Raw genomic sequence first — 16,784 nt, forward strand, 5'->3', positions numbered from 1 at the left:
CCCCTTATTGGGGGCAGAACTGCCCTATTGGGTTTATTTCATGCGCACAGGCCCCGCCCATTCCCAACATGGAGTCACATTCGTCCTGTCAGTAGATATTTATCTGGGTGGGAAATGGCACCTTGTGACTGCACCCACAAACTGGCCCATTGGTTTCCCTGATTGGATAAACCCCTACCTGTACAACATGTATTTATTGCACTAATATCAGAGGGGGGGCCCAAGCGCAGCCCCACAGGCAGCTTTATATGGTGGGTTTCTGTTCCTTGCTGTCAGGTTCTCCAGAGATGGAACCAAGGAGGTTAGAGGGGAAATGGGAGAATGAAGAGCCGGACACTGAGGAGCCTCTGCCCACAATAAAGAGGGAAATGGATCCCGTTCCTGGGGCCGGTGAGTAAAGATGATGAATACAATAGTGCCCATTATGTTCCATAGGGAACCCTGAAATATGTCACTCTCTGGATATAACTTCTTATATTATCAATATACTGAATAATGAGAAACTGTATTCATAATTGGTTTCTCTGTTAAAATTTCCATCAGCAGAACCAGAAGTGTTGCAGATAAAGGTAGAGCAAGAAGACTCTGACGACCATCTAAACCCAGCAGACAGTGAGGCTGGGACATATGATGGGGGTAGGTATCCTTGGTAACCATCCCTCAACTTCTTACTGTGGCATAGCTGGCAGCTATACAATAAATACTTCTGCACAGCAGTTCTACTCTATGTTATGGCTGAGATTCTAGCTATCTGTATAACAGAGCATTCTGTCACAGTGGCACAGATCCTATCTGATCCCCCCATTGTAAGCAGCAGTCCTGCCCTGCTTTATGGCTGAGATTCTAGCTATCTGTATAACAGAGCATTCTGTCACAGTGGCACAGATCCTATCTGATCCCCCCCATTGTAAGCAGCAGTCCTGCCCTGCTTTATGGCTGAGATTCTAGCTATCTGTATAACAGAGCATTCTGTCACAGTGGCACAAATCTAATATCCATTATTCACATCTTTGTAGTACAGGTATAGGACCTGTTATCCAGAATACTTGGGACCAAGGGTATTCCGGATAAGGGATCTTTCTGTAATTTGGATCTCCATACCTTAAGTCTACTAAAAAAATCAATAAAACATTAATTAAACCCAATAGGATTGGTTTGCATCCAATAAGGGGTAATTATATCTTAGTTGGGATCAAGTACAGGTACTGTTTTATTATTACAGAGAAAAGGGAATCATTTAACCATGAAATAAACCCAATAGGGTTGTTCTGCCCCAATAAGGGGTAATTATATCTTAGTTGGGATCAAGTACAGGTACTGTTTTATTATTACAGAGAAAAGGGAATCATTTAACCATTAAATAAACCCAATAGGGCTGTTCTGCCCCAATAAGGGGTAATTATATCTTAGTTGGGATCAAGTACAGGTACTGTTTTATTATTACAGAGAAAAGGGAATCATTTAACCATTAAATAAACCCAATAGGGCTGTTCTGCCCCAATAAGGGGTAATTATATCTTAGTTGGGATCAAGTACAGGTACTGTTTTATTATTACAGAGAAAAGGGAATCATTTAACCATGAAATAAACCCAATAGGGCTGTTCTGCCCCCAATAAGGGGTAATTATATCTTAGTTGGGATCAAGTACAGGTACTGTTTTATTATTACAGAGAAAAAGGAAATCAGTTTTAAAATTCTGTATAATTTGATTAAAATGGAGTCTATGGGAGACGGGCTTTCCGTAATTCGGAGCTTTCTGGATAATGGGTTTCTGGATAAGGCATCCAATACCTGTATTAGTAAGATTAATGAGTAGAATGACTGAGAGTGATTTTTTTTCATGGTAAAGGGTGCAGCTGCAAAACTAATTAAAATATATATCTTTATGAATATTGAATACTGTATATTTACTAAGTATGGAAAAGTTAATCTTAAAATGAACTTAATACAATTCAGACTGCTGTATATTTAACAGAATTGCAACTGCCCTTAATCTGTTCTGTTTGTTTTAATTTTTTAATTTCCTTTTTGTTCTGCAGCTCACTGGTCTTTTAACCTCTGGTTGCTAGCATCACTGACCCTAGAAACCAGGCCGGGCTCTGAATGCCAGATTAAGAGATGAATGAAAAAGTGCCTAAATAGAAAGATAAGTAGTAAATATTAAGCCTGGGAATAAATCTGCCATCCGGTGACAGGGGTCAGTGACCCTGGCAATAAAATTCCAGATTGGAGTGAGGCAGAATAGAAAAGAAAATATTTAAAAAACTTCCTTCTTTATCTATATGAAATAAAAAGATAATTTGCTCTTTAAAGGGACACTGCCATGATATTTATGGGGTACTCTGCCATTTAACCTTTTATTCTTGAACCAACAAATGTATTTGTAGCTGTAATATTGGTGTGTAGGCGCCATCTCAGTGCCTTGTGCCTGAGTCTGAGCTTTCAGCCAGCGCTACTCATTAGAACTGCTTTCAGCTAACCTATTGTTTCTCCTACTCCCATGTAACTGGGGGAGTCCCAAGCCGGACTTGGATTTCTTACTATTGAGTGCTATTCTGATACCTACTGGGAGCTGCTATCTTGCTCCCTTCCCATTGTTCTGCTGATCGGCAGTTGGGGGGGAGGGGGGATATCACTCCAACTTGCAGCGCAGCAGTAAAGTGTGCCTGAGTCTGAGCTTTCAGCCAGCGCTACACATTAGAACTGCTTTCAGCAAACCTATTGTTTCTCCTACTCCCATGTAACTGGAGGAGTCCCAAGCCGGACTTGGATTTCTTACTATTGAGTGCTATTCTGATACCTACTGGGAGCTGCTATCTTGCTCCCGTCCCATTGTTCTGCTGATCGGCTGCTGGGGGGGAGGGGGGGGGGATATCACTCCAACTTGCAGCGCAGCAGTAAAGTGTGCCTGAGTCTGAGCTTTCAGCCAGCGCTACACATTAGAACTGCTTTCAGCTAACCTTTTGTTTCTCCTACTCCCATGTAACTGGAGGAGTCCCAAGCCGGACTTTGAACCTCTTTTGAGGTTAGTGCAATGGGCAGCACTGCCTTCAGTCAGGTCCAAGCTCCACCACTTTCTGTGGGAAAGAGAAGCCCAGGAACAGGAATAGGTCTCATCTGTTCCTCCCTGGCAGGTAGGGTGCTTATGGTATTACTGTTCAGCACAGGGTTTTAAACTGTTCTTTGAACCCCCCTCACCCTAATCTTATGGGTCCCTTTATTTTATTAGCAGATATTACAGAGGATGATATCATACAGATAAAGATTGAGGAGGATGAAGTAGATCCTGAAGATCACACAGACACTGGAAAGAGAATAGAATTCACTAATAGGGGTATGTGTTGCCCACATTTATTGTAAATTGTAATAATATATGCTGTTTTGTCCCTTCTCCACCCATTATCTGCATGTACAGATAGAGCAAACCCACCTGTACCATAAAACTGTGGCAGCATAAGGATTCCCCTGTATCTGAGTGGGCCCAGCACAAATAATCCCTCCTCCTCTGCCCCCACTACCAGCCCCACTCACGCCACGTTGCATGTGATGTTAAAGGTAGGAGTGGGGCTGGAGAGGGAGGACTACAATACAGCAGACTCCTAGTTCAGTGTCCCGCCCCCCACGACTGTACTTTCTGCTGTATAGTTAGTTACGTCACTGTGTAAGCATATCTGCAAAAAAATAATCCCATAAAAAATAAAGACAAGGAAACATATAGACCAGTTCCATTTCAGTACTTTATATTACATTGTTACCCCCATATATAATAAAATGCACTAAGTTTGCTCAGGAGCCCATAGCAACAGGTGACCAGTAAATGCTATCTGCTGATTGGTTACTTCTCCTAGGCAAATTTAGTGTCTTTTATTACATAACCCCATGTTTTACAATGTTTGTTGTGTTCTGACACATTTGCTATGTTTCCTTAGATACCTGTGGTTCATGTAGCGCCCCGGGGGCAGCTAAGGGGCCGTCACTGTGTGGAGCAGGACTCAGAGGACATTCACAGTTTAAATCGGGCACAAGATCTGAGAATCGTTCAACAAGTTCTAAAGCTCTGTGTTTTATCTGCTGCAAATGTGGGAAAAGCTTCCCCAGCAACAGTGACCTCCGTAAACACGTCTGTGGCCCCCGCGCTAGAAGGCGGAGCTTTAATAGTAGGCGGAACGAGGAAGCAAAGAGGAGAAGGAAAAAACCCAAGGAAAAGCAGCTCTTCATCTGCACAGAATGCGGGAAGCACTACTGCAGTAAGCACAGTCTGCAGACACATCTGATGATCCACACTGGCGAGAGGCCGTTCAAATGTAAGGAATGTGGCAAAGGCTTTGCTCGCAAGGTCAGCCTAGTGACCCACGAGAGGATCCACACAGGGGAGAAACCATTTGCCTGCAAAGAATGTGGCAAGAGATTCTCCTACAAGATCAGCCTTATGACACACGAGTGGATTCACACAGGGGTGAAACCGTTTAAGTGCACGGCCTGCGGCAAAGGGTTCTGTCTCAAGAGTCAGCTTCAGGGTCACCTAAAAAGCGACAATCCATGTACGGAAAACGGGAAAAATTCCGATGGGAAGACCCCCGCAGAGGAGAAAATCTTCACCTGCAAACAGTGCGGCAAAACCTTCTCTCGGAAAAGAAGCCTCGACAGCCATCAGAAGATTCACCCAGATGGGAAGCCCTTCCTGTGCACGGAATGTGGGAAAAGCTTCTCTAGGAAACGGAACCTCCATAAACACCAGAAAATTCATACAAGGGAAAAACCCTATAAGTGCATGGAATGTGGGGAAAGTTTCGCTCATAAGGGAAGCCTCTCTTGCCACCAGAAAATCCATTCGGTTGAGAGACCTTTCAAGTGCAATGAATGTGGGAAGAGCTTCACGCTAAAGACAACGCTTCAAACACACCAGAAACTTCACACCGGGGAGAAACCATTCTCCTGCACCGAATGTGGGAAAAGATTTGTTCAGAAGAGCAACTTTCTGATCCACAGGAGGATTCACACCGGGGAGAAACCATTCATCTGTTCCGAATGCGGGAAGGGCTTCTCTCACAAGATTCACCTTTTGTCCCATGAGAGAAATCACCGAGGTGAAAAACCGTTTACCTGCAACGAATGTGGAAAAAGTTTCTCCCAAAATGGCAGCCTCTACAATCACAAAAAGATTCACACCGGGGAGAAACCCTTCACCTGCACGGAATGTGGCAAAAGCTTCTTCCAGAAGAACAAACTTCTACGGCACGAGATGATCCACACTGGGGAGAAACCTTTTGTATGTACAGAGTGCGGCAAGGGCTTCTCTCAGAAGGGCAACCTGCACACTCACCTGAAAGTTCACACAAAAGACAAACCGTTCACGTGTACAGACTGTGGGGAGAAATTCACCCTCAAAAGCAAGCTTCAGAAGCATCAGAAACTCCACATTGACTAGGAACCCTTGGGAGATCTAAAAGCTTCTCTTTCTGAATAGAAGTGCTAAAGGGGCTTCTTGTAGGCCTTGGTCAGTCAGCCTTCCCTTCCTTTGGTGTAGTGTTACACCCAGCAGGGGTGCAAGTGGAGGACAGATGTAGGGGCACTAAACCGCGACCTTGCAGTTGGTGGAACTTATTCCCCAGAGGACTTTCCAGTCCTCTACAAAACCCTGTAAAGAAAGAAGTTCCTCAGGAACCCTAGCAAGAAGGCTATGTGTATCATTTCACATACAGATCACATCCGTCTCCAGTCAATGGAACCTTTTTGCCCATAAAGGACCAACGACAGCAAAAACCAGGCCTCTTTATTGGCACTGACATAGCAGCTAATTCCCACCCATGACATGAGCATGAAGTATGGTCGCTAAGTCATTATTCATCTGTGTTTTATCTCATATACATGCATTACACAGGCATAGGAGGAATATTCAGATATATCATGTGCAATGAGTATATATATAAAGAGAATTGATGCTACTAGCCCCTAAAAACACCAGTCCCTGCACATTATGAGTGGTTATTTCCACCCATAATTGGCCCTGGTCTGGTCCTGTCATGTTGCTAAAGCCAAGAAAGGCTGCATAGGAATTAAAGGGGACCCAAGAACCCCAAGTTGTGTTTAGGAGAGGGGAATACCTATGCTGGCATAGTTCCCACTCTGTACAAAGTAGAGGTTTGTTGATTTGACCGGTCTCACCCCCAATGATGCCCTGTAAGGGGGGATGCCCCACCTCAGAAGGGTTAATAATTAGTGACGGGCAAAATGTTTCGCCAGGCATGGATTTGCAGCGAATTTCCGTGTTTCACCATTGGCGGATTGTTTCGCGAAACAGATGAAAAAATTTGCAGCGGAAAATTTGCCGCACGTTCAAAAATTGTCGACAAAATAATGATGAAAGAATAGTTGCTGCCGACAATTTTTTTTTGACGTGAGACATTTTCGGCGTTTCGGCGAATTTTCTGCCGTTTCGTTAATCTTTTGAAAGATTCGCACATCTTTCGACGAAGCGAAACGAGACAGATTCGCTCATCACTATTAATAATAACTGCATAAAAAGCTGGAAGTAACATTGTAATGGAGAGGTAGGGTTGCCACGTGGCTAGTATTTTAATGGCCTGACTTGTAAAAATGATGATTGGTGCCAATGGTAATAAGGAAAATAGATAAAGGTGGCAGCCCTATGAAGAGGGCACAGCATAGAACTTAACTGGTTTATTGCAAGAACTAAATGTCTCAAAGGCTCCATAACACAAGTGTTGCCCCAAGGGAAATCTCTATATTCCTGAGCCTATTCAGTTCCTGCTCTACATGGTGGGGCTTCCGGCTGCTCTAGTAACTGGAGCAATATAGCATTTTCTACTTAGGGCCTCCTTGCCTCAGGCTTCCAGATCTATCCACCCTCTTCCACTGAGTGTGGCCTGTAGCCTGGCTATCCTATTCCTTATATGGACTAAAGGAAGTCATCTGACACCCCTAACAGGGAATTCCTACAGGCCCAGGGCATGCCTAACCAAAAGAGAGACTATACCCATACCTCCCAGAGCCAGCTCAGGGCTATACCTGCCAGTAGGGGAAGGAATAAACCCACTTGTTGGCCGTGCAGTGCCAATCAGTAATGGATTACTGAGCTACTGTGATAAAGGTAGGTAGAGTTCTACAGGTACAGTTTCACATTGTACTGGGACATGGGGAGAAACTTACCAAGGAGACGTGGGACTATGGGGTCCTTCCCTGTGGTATCTGCCATATTGAGCCCTATAGGAACAGTGTATCATGTCCATCTCCTCTTAGTTCCCCTTACAAAGCAGCGACGCCGGGGGAAGAAAGGCTGAGAAGCTCTACTAGACTGTTCTATGAAGACAATATCACCCACTTTTGTTTTTCCACTGACTTGATTACTTCATGCTAATATTCAGCATTCTGTGCCAGCTCAGCTACTTGTGATTGGTTCCTTGAGGATGGACCAATCACTGTCAATACTGGGACTATCCTATCACTTGTAGACGATGGTGCTACTCAATCCCCGACTGCTCAAAGCCCAAAAGGTGATGAAGGTACATGGGATTTCTGTGGGCTGTCACCCTACATCATTTATTTTACAACAGAGATGAAAGCCACCAAAGATGTAGGGCAATAGCCCACAGAATAGTCAGTTGCCTTCTCCCCTTCTTTTGTGGGAACCATTGAGCTTATGGTGTTGGGGCCTTTTACTCACTTTCTCTACAGCCTTGGCCTTGTCCACAGGACTAAATGACCTTATCAGTAACTGTTGATTGGCTAGAACTGTATAACGGCATCATGGGATTTATACAGATTTATTTTACAACAGGGATTACTAGTAAATACTATTTTTATATGGAATTGCTTTTACAGCGCATGTGTTTAATGAGAGGGGATGTGTTTGTACCAATGAGCAGCGTGATTGGCTGCCGCTCTCTCCTTTTTCTTCCATGTACACATTTGTATTTTCTATATAAGTAATAAAAGTAAGTGCTCCTAGTGGCATCTCTCGGGTATGTGCTCATAATGCTGAAGCGCCATGCAGGGCCCGTCTGCTCCCAGCATCCCTTAGTCATCTCCATCATATACCATATATGCTTTTGGCCCAGGTTCCCTAAGCTGCACTAAGGGGTATATTTACCAGGCTGTGTAAGAAGTGGAGTGAAAGTAATCACCGGTGATGTTGCTCATAGAAACCATATCAAAGCATCTGATTGGCTGCTAACTGTTGAAATCTAATTGCTGATTGGTTGCCCTGGGCAACATCACCAGTAATGCTGCACTCCACTTTTTATACAACCTGATAAATATACCCCTAAGCGTGCACGTGTGGAAGGGAAATGCAGGAGTTTGGTTGCTGAGAACAGAAAACGTGTATTTTCTATGACAGCTCCTCTATCAGAACCAAAAGCATCAAGTGTCCAACTCACAGAAGAGAGCCTGTCTGTGCTTGTGTGAGTGCAGGGCTGTGATTGGCTCTCCCCCTCCTACTGTGCTTCTGGCAGGGACCGTTAGGACACGCCCACCCCTCATGTGAAACCCAGACAGGGACCTGAGAGGATCTATAGGGAGCTCCAATAAAGGGGCCATTGTTACAGATAGGGTTAATGTTTAGCCCAAAGGGAAACCAGCACCGGATATTATTCATAATTGCCTACAGGGTTAGGGGGTTTACATTTATCCTATATGTCTCCTTTAAAGGGGACATATTGGATAAATGGGAAAACCCCTAACCCTGTAGGCAATTATGAATAATATCCGGTGCTGGTTTCCCTTTGGGCTAAACATTAACCCTATCTGTAACAATGGCCCCTTTATTGGAGCTCCCTATAGATCCTCTCAGGTCCCTGTCTGGGTTTCACATGAGGGGTGGGCGTGTCCTAACGGTCCCTGCCAGAAGCACAGTAGGAGGGGGAGAGCCACTCACAGCCCTGCAGTCACACAAGCAAAGACAGGCTTCAGTTCCCTATCAGGTCAGCCTAGCTGCTGATTGGTTCCTATCCTACAGTGCAGGGTACGGAGGGCCGCCGGCTCCCCAGCTCATCCAGAGAATTCAGCCAGCAGGAAGTGGAACAGATGGGCGGGGCTAGTGGGGTTTGGGGGGAATTTCTCAATAAATCAGTCAGAAACACAACTTTAAGCACAATCCTTCTATATCTAGAGGAGTATAATTCCCTGGTACATTCATCATTTTTATAGGATATGTCTCCTTTAAAGAAAGGGGCAGTAAAGATGAATTGTTAAATCTTTGCCCTACGAGATATAAAACCACACCTCGTCCAATGAAACGCCCAATGGCATGAAACGCGTTAGTGCCCTGTAGTCCCTGTTTTCCCAAGAGCTCTGCCCCATGGCACGGGCTATTTGAGCATCAAATAAACATTTCATATGCGACACTGCTGATGGTTTGTATTGCTATTTTATCTATTCAGGCTCCAGGGCAGAATTCCCATCAGGAGGTTCACTACTTAGTGTTTGCTTTTATTGTTGAGACTGAAGCTCCTCCTTTTTTTGATCCTTGCCAGGAATGTAATCTGATTATTAGGTGTTTTATTCGCTGATGAAATGGGGTTGATGGGGGAGGGGCGACATGTCCAGAAATCCCCTGTGCCCCATTGCCCCGGAATGATCAAGCAGTAAATGTAACGGAGCCATTCAGATAAAGGGCAATTCCTGCCTTTGTGTTGGGGAACCCCACAGGCTCTGATCCTGGATTTATACATAGAATTCCTGCCATAAAGCAAGACTGGCTTCTGTCGTTTAGCAGAATATATTAAACATTGTGCTCAGGCAAAAATGACATGTTTTATTCTGACAACAGTAACCATTTATGGGGAATAAGGTGTTAGACACTAAACCTTGTACTGCAAACATAACCCATGGTTTTAGTGGTACATATTTCATTAAAATAAAATATATATATGATTACACTGAACTCATGCTTCAATATAAACGCCCGAAGTAGCACTATTAGGCCTGTGGCACATACAGGGTGATTTGAGGCTACAAAGAGTGGAGATGAAATCCCTGTCTGTGCAAAAGGCCTAAGAACAGTAGGTTGCAGACACATTTTGGTTTCAGGCACCGTCCTTTTTGGTCCAAGAGTAAGTCATTTGCCCATTCCCCATACAGTACGGAACAGAGCAATGAGAATTGCAGTTTGTCTTTTTGTTATAGTTCCAAAGAATCTAGAATGGTAAATAAATGTACATCTCCCCCTAACTGGCTTTCAGGCTGGGCCCCCTTAGCCCATAACAAGGTTACAGATATATAGAAACATTGGGGTAACAGTCACCCTGCTATAGTTCCAGGGGTACCCAGGGCACAAATAAGCACTCACCCCAAATCCCCCCCTAACTGGCCTTCAGGCTGGGCCCCCTTAGCCCATAACAAGGTTACAGATATATAGAAACATTGGGGTAACAGTCACCCTGCTATAGTTCCAGGGGTACCCAGGGCACAAATAAGCACTCACCCCAAATCCCCCCCTAACTGGCCTTCAGGCTGGGCCCCCTTAGCCCATAACAAGGTTACAGATATATAGAAACATTGGGGTAACAGTCACCCTGCTATAGTTCCAGGGGTACCCAGGGCACAAATAAGCACTCACCCCAAATCCCCCCCTAACTGGCCTTCAGGCTGGGCCCCCTTAGCCCATAACAAGGTTACAGATATATAGAAACATTGGGGTAACAGTCACCCCGCTATAGTTCCAGGGTACCCAGGGCACAAATAAGCACTCACCCCAAATCCCCCCTAACTTGCCTTCAGGCTGGGCCCCCTTAGCCCATAACAAGGTTACAGATATATAGAAACATTGGGGTAACAGTCACCCCGCTATAGTTCCAGGGGTACCCAGGGCACAAATAAGCACTCACCCCAAATCCCCCCCTAACTGGCCTTCAGGCTGGGCCCCCTTAGCCCATAACAAGGTTACAGATATATAGAAACATTGGGGTAACAAACCCCTGGAACTATATCAGGGTGACTATTACCCCAGTAGCCTCTTGCCCCTGTGCTGCTTTGGGAATGTTAGCCTTAGATGAACCCTAGCGCTGGGGGCTTTGGGGAAAATAAATAAGTGCCCAATCACGGCCTGGTTCCAATCTGTGCTTGAATACTGTGCATTGCTAAGAATGGATGGACATTTCCTACAACAGCAGTTCAGCAGTTCTCATCCCGCGAGGGCTGGGGGTCAGGGCAAGAGGTGCTATTGGGAAACATTTGTGTCCATGCTGTTTCATATAATTTTTCCTGTAGAAGTTGTTCTTTGATTCTATAGACTGCCATTATTTGCTGTTCTGATATGAAGCTCCTCTGTTCCATGCCACCAATCAGCTCTTCAGCCAGGCCTATCATTCTGTCAATGGGCATTTTCTCTTTCACAACACCCTCCGGCTCGTCGCTGTCACTCTCTTCATCTGAGTTTTCGCTAATGTCTCCATCTGGCAGCTGCAGAGCTACCGGCGCGTCGTTGTCAGCAGTGAAACTCTCTTCTATCGCCTCCTCATCCAAGAGCCGGGCTTCCGGGCACGACAGGCTCCGCGCGTAGTTCATCAGTTCCGAGGTGAGCTGGGATTCGCGGAGCTCAGTAAAGCCCAGAAAGTCGCATTCCTCGGCAGGGTTATCCAAGGCGAATGAAGAGGGACACAGGTTACGCCACCCATGAATCAGTGCTTGCTTATCCACTTTATCCCAGGCCAATGCAGCAGTCCAAATGGCATCCTTGATATTGGCCTTAGCCTGGAACTGTGCCCCGGCCATGCCCTTATTGCACTCCGTCAGCATTCTCTGCAGGAATTCGCTCTTATAGTTTGACTTGAATAAGCGCAGAATCCCTTGGTCCAGGGGTTGGATGAAGGACGTACAGTCGGGGGGCAAACACACAGCAAACACATTATCTTTAACAAGGAATTCCGCGCTGGGGTGTGTGGGGCAATGATCTAAAATTAACATGACCTTGGCATCCTGGCTGAGTCCCACCGACATGCAGTGTGCCCTCGCCTCGGGAACAAAATGGTTCTCAAACCAGTCCTGGAAGATTTCTCTGGTGATCCCCGCCTGCTTATTGGCTGTGTAGGTAACAGGGAAAACACGGACACCTTTAAACGCACGCGGGTTTCTGCTTTTGCCAATAACGAGCAGCCGTGCCTTGTGCGTCCCCGCCGCATTGGAACAAGCCAGCACAGTGAGTCTTTCTTTGGGGTCTTCCAACCCGCTTGATGGCGGCTTCTGAGCCGTAGCGACCAATTTCTGTGGCAGATGCCTCCAAAACAGGGAGGCTTTAGCCGCGTTATACACCTGCTCTGCCGATAGGTGCTCGTCGCTAACCAGTTTATTGAGCTTCTTCACAAAGTTGTCGGCTACATTATACTCCTCGGAGGCTTTCTCTCCGTTTATAGACAAGATACTGAGGCCATTCCTCTTCTTGAATTTGCCGTACCAGCCCGACGAATACTCGCAAGGCGTTGAGATGTTCAGCAACACGTGGAATTTTTTTGCCTGGGCCATGATAAGGGACCGAGAAAGCGGGAAGTTCTCCCTGCGGCGCTGGCGGATCCATTCCATAAGCACCTTGTCCACGGAAACGTTCTTTGCTTGGTGCAGGGTTTTTCTATCGGCCATTAAATCGGGGGCGTCGCTGTTACTGTAGAACGTCAACAGTTTATCCTTTTGCTTCTTTAGATCATAAATAGTGGACGTGCCAATCCCGTATTTGTCGCACAGGGACTTTACGGAGGCGCCATTTTCTAGATCCTGCAGCAACGTCACTTTGTCCTTTATGCTCAGCGAGACGCGCTTCCGCTTGGTGTCCGGGGGAATTCCTGGGGTACCTTCTGTCATACTAAAGAATGAATGTGGGAACTGGACAGGAGTGTGCAAGCTGACGGGGTGGTTTATATTGTATTCCATTAGGGGCTGAGCGGCTAAGTACTGGAAACTGTCTGCAGGGGTGCAGGGAGAGCAATGAATGTCTGAGGCAGTCCTGCAGGCCAGAGGGGGCGCTGGGATTTCTGGGAACATTCCTGCAAAGCCAAGGGAAGGGCCGCAGCTTTTGCCCTGGGGGGAAAAAAAAAACACAAGTGTTGGTTCAATGTAACACAGATTTTGTTTACCAGCAACACTGCACTGTAGGATAGGAACCAATGAGCAGCTGGGCTGACCTGATAGGGAACTGAAGCCTGTCTGTGCTTGTGTGACTGCAGGGATGTGATTGGCTCTCCCCCTCCTACTGTGCTTCTGGCAGGGACCGTTAGCACACGCCCACCCCTCATGTGAAACCCAGACAGGGACCTGAGAGGATCTATAGGGAGCTCCAATAAAGGGGCCATTGTTACAGATAGGGTTAACGTTTAGCCCAAAGGGAAACCAGCACCGTATATTATTCATAATTGCCTACAAGATTGGGGGTGGGGCAACAAAAATAGACCAGCAGCGGGAGTTTGCACACAATTCTGGGCCTTCTGCTCATTGCGCCCAAGGCAGGACCCACCGCTCAACATCCCTTGGCCCACTTATCACCCCTCGTGGTTCTCCCCACTGCAAGCATGGCCCTACTACTACGGGGGGGGGGGGTCATGGGAGGTAGCAGTGACAGTTTGGTTGGGCAATCACAGGATGATGCAGTAACACAGCCCAGACGGAAACCGTATATTATTCATTATTGCCTACAAGTTTATGATGGTATTCACTTATCCTATATGTCTCCTTTAAGTGAGTATATATATATATATAAATAATGTTAAGTGTATTGGTGCAGCCCAATAGAGCAGTGACAAGTTCCCACTAACACAATTCCCATCTAATACTGCGCAGCCTCAAGAAAATACTCACCAGCAGTGGAAGATGTTGCGGTGGCCTTTTTTTTCTTCCTGCTCTAGGGTTGATTGAAGGACCCCTGCCTATAGGAATAAAGAATCTAATTAAATTCAAATTGCATTTGCCTAACCTAGAAATCTCCCCCCAGTTAAGTAAATGTAATTTTCATTTGTCAGTGTTACAGACAAGAAGCTGCGGCTACTTACCTCTACCAGTAAGTGGAATGGCGCAGTTTTCCATTGAGTTTAGATCTTCGCACTCCATTTCTTCCTTGATCTTTATTTGTAATATTTCTGGTTCCTCCTCTGGGAGATCTACCATCAAGGAAGAGACAGGTCTGGTTTAAATCTCACCTGAAAATTACATCTTTACTTTCCCAAAGATTCTTACTTGCTCCCTGTTACAAAAGAGCAGTGAGTGAGCCCAATAATTCCCCATAAGCACAGTAGGAATCATGGGAGCCAGTCACAACTCTGTTGTTATTCAGAATGAAACTTACTGCCCACTAGATGGGGACTGGCTGACTTCAAACAATAAAACTATTAAAACTCCCCTACAGTTCTGGCCCTCCAGCCTGGGACAGCAGCCAGCAGGAGGTGGAACTAGCAATGTTTTTTGGGAACTTTCCATTGAAGCAGCACAAACAGTTTAAAGACACACACCCTCAACCGTTAGTGATGTATAATGCAATAGGAAAACACACTATACGGCTCATTTAATACAGAAACGTTACTCACCATCCCCAGAGACAGAATCCATTTCCATCTTTGTGATGGGCAGGGGGTCCTCAGTGTCCGGCTCCAGTTTTTCCGCTAACCTCCTTGGTTCCATCTCTGGAGAACCTGACAGCAAGGAACAGAAACCCACCCTATAATCAAAACTGCAGGCAATTTATACCACTTTTTATATGTTTACTGGTATTTTCTATTCTTTTGAATTGCCCAACTGTTGTCACGGTCCCCTCTGATATCTCTGATCTCCTCTCTATTTGCCTCCCCTAGAGCCCATTAAAGAATCAGTGAGGTTTAGCAAAGGATGATGGGTAGCAGAAAAGCCAAGTTTAGCAAGTGCTAAGCAGACCAGTAGCAAGGTGGGGAGTATTCAGCTACATGGAACGCTTTCCTGCAGGGGTTTTATTCCAAAGTCAGTGGTCCCTTGATGTGACAATCATGTACACTGTAGCCCTGTACCTCTATCACTGCCCTCTCTGCAGAACAGACACCAGTGCAAATTATATACACAAAGTGCAATTCAGAAACAAGAGCCACACTTACATTCCATAAGATGTCCAGTCCAATCAGGCCAGGGAAGTCTATTGTTATCGTCTTCCTCCCAAAGCGCAGAAAATGTCTCTGGAAGCTGAGAGGTTAATCCAAGTTGAACAGCGGCCTAGGGGATCAGCTTTGCCCTGTAAACCCCTTCTCAGTTATTATACCCCTAATGAGATGACATGCTAGCTCCTCCTACATTGGGTATCAAACACACAGGGCGACCCCCGTTGCATCATTACAGCATCTCTGCTACCGGCCAATCCGCACGCTGGATTTCCTGAGAACAAAGAAACACACAGTGAGCTGCTTCACAATCTTTAAGATTCAAGTTCTGCCCCTACTCCCAGAGAAAGGAATATAAACATTCTGCTGTTAAAAGGAATGGCAATATAGAAATATTATTATATTGCCATTAGTTTAACCTTCTATCCAGTGGGGATTTGTAGGATAGAATGGTGGAACCACACGTGCCATGACATTAGTACTGACACACTAACTATAACACACGTATGGATGGTCACATATATAGAAAGCTCTTTATGGGGGATTGTGGGCAGCATTTAGATATAATGGTGGAATGATCATGGTGAATTAGGGATGTGGCCACCCCATTCTGCTTACTTGGCAGAGCCTAGCGCCCAGAGGACCCAGGCCGGCTACTAACCCAAGTCCCCCGGATGGCAGTGCCCTGGGCAATTATAAGAAGCACATGGCCCCATGATTTTATTGCTATATTTTTCATAAAGAAGAGTTCAAACTGTAAGGTCGGTTTAATACATACAATATACAGGGTGCAATGATTTGGCAGTTCTTAAGCAAGACTCGCCCCGGCCCTTATGATCTTATTTCCTGACTAAACACAGACTTATAAAGACACATTCCCTCAAGGCTGTATAAGACTTAGGTATTTCCAATGGAAGGCATCTAGGCACTATTAGCTTATAAGCGCTTTGGGGGGGTAATTTTTTACTGCAAGGCAAAGTCGCCCCAGTACGGTACCCCGCTGCAACCATATGCATTAGCCAATTCAGTACCATAGAGAACCTTGTTGCTATGGGTTACTGCCATGGTTACACTGGGTACCAAAGTGATGCTGTTACAGAGAGAGCCCCAGGCCAATCACTGGAGATCACATGACTCACATATAAGGCACAATACACGGGCCAATCAGAGGAGCAGGAATAGTGGGACCCCCATGTAAGCTGAAGCCCCCCAGCTGCACGTCCCCGGTGTATATATCGGAACGCACCCAAGCGCTGTTACATGTATGAGGGGCTCCTGTGATGTTGGGCCCCATTGGCTATTCCCCTGCCCAGCAATGACCCACTCTCCCTGGGACAATCCCCTGCGCACAGGCGGCTCCGGTTTCAGCTCGGAGTGGGACAAATACACAATGAGTCGCCCAATCCCGCGGCCACTAGCGAGCAAAAGGCGCCCAAGGAACCCCCAACCCGAAGCGAACGAACAAAGACCTGGGACTCCTCACCTATACCGCTTATCTCGGAGAGGCTTGGGGGAGTCGCGAAAATATGACGTCTTTCCTGTCTCCCATGGTCCCTTGCCGGGCAGTTTGCGGCTTCACGCTGCTGCATAGTTCCGGCCGCACAGCCTGTCCTGGAATCTGATTGGAGGATCCCTGGAGCGTCAGCCTGTCCTGGAATCTGATTGGAGGATCCCTGGAGCGTATCTGTGGGGCCCCCTGTCCCGCTGCTCAGTTCTGTGCG

The 16,784-nt window shown here is 46.1% G+C and overlaps 2 protein-coding genes across 7 annotated transcripts; one reads left to right on the top strand and one right to left on the bottom strand.

The window, feature by feature from the left end:
- Positions 1–353: 353 nt before the first annotated feature.
- Positions 354–7,975, top strand: LOC116406477 (gastrula zinc finger protein XlCGF57.1-like). 5 transcript variants are annotated; one of them, XM_031904242.1, is made up of 4 exons: positions 354–390; positions 547–636; positions 3,231–3,335; positions 3,931–7,975. In XM_031904242.1, the coding sequence occupies exons 1-4, from the start codon at positions 369–371 to the stop codon at positions 5,427–5,429; spliced, it is 1,716 nt and encodes a 571-aa protein (XP_031760102.1). In that variant the 5' UTR covers positions 354–368; the 3' UTR covers positions 5,430–7,975. The 5 variants fall into 5 exon arrangements, with proteins under 5 accessions (XP_031760102.1, XP_031760101.1, XP_031760103.1 ...); XM_031904241.1 differs by having other exon boundaries at positions 356–390; positions 544–636; XM_031904243.1 differs by having other exon boundaries at positions 356–390; positions 544–636; positions 3,234–3,335.
- Positions 7,976–10,869: 2,894 nt separating this feature from the next.
- jrk (Jrk helix-turn-helix protein) lies at positions 10,870–16,654 on the bottom strand. 2 transcript variants are annotated; one of them, XM_002941364.5, is made up of 6 exons: positions 16,547–16,654; positions 15,064–15,337; positions 14,527–14,631; positions 13,996–14,103; positions 13,805–13,872; positions 10,870–13,030 (listed from the first exon to the last, which is right to left on the bottom strand). In XM_002941364.5, exons 2-6 carry the CDS (start codon positions 15,068–15,070, stop codon positions 11,135–11,137), a joined length of 2,184 nt encoding a protein of 727 aa, XP_002941410.1. In that variant the 5' UTR covers positions 15,071–15,337; positions 16,547–16,654; the 3' UTR covers positions 10,870–11,134. The 2 variants fall into 2 exon arrangements, with proteins under 2 accessions (XP_002941410.1, XP_004919072.1); XM_004919015.4 differs by lacking the exon at positions 16,547–16,654 and adding an exon at positions 16,310–16,520.
- Between the last annotated feature and the right edge of the window lie 130 nt (positions 16,655–16,784).

The sequence above is a fragment of the Xenopus tropicalis genome, chromosome 6, assembly GCF_000004195.4.
Source record: "Xenopus tropicalis strain Nigerian chromosome 6, UCB_Xtro_10.0, whole genome shotgun sequence".
Classification (NCBI taxonomy): domain Eukaryota; kingdom Metazoa; phylum Chordata; class Amphibia; order Anura; family Pipidae; genus Xenopus; species Xenopus tropicalis.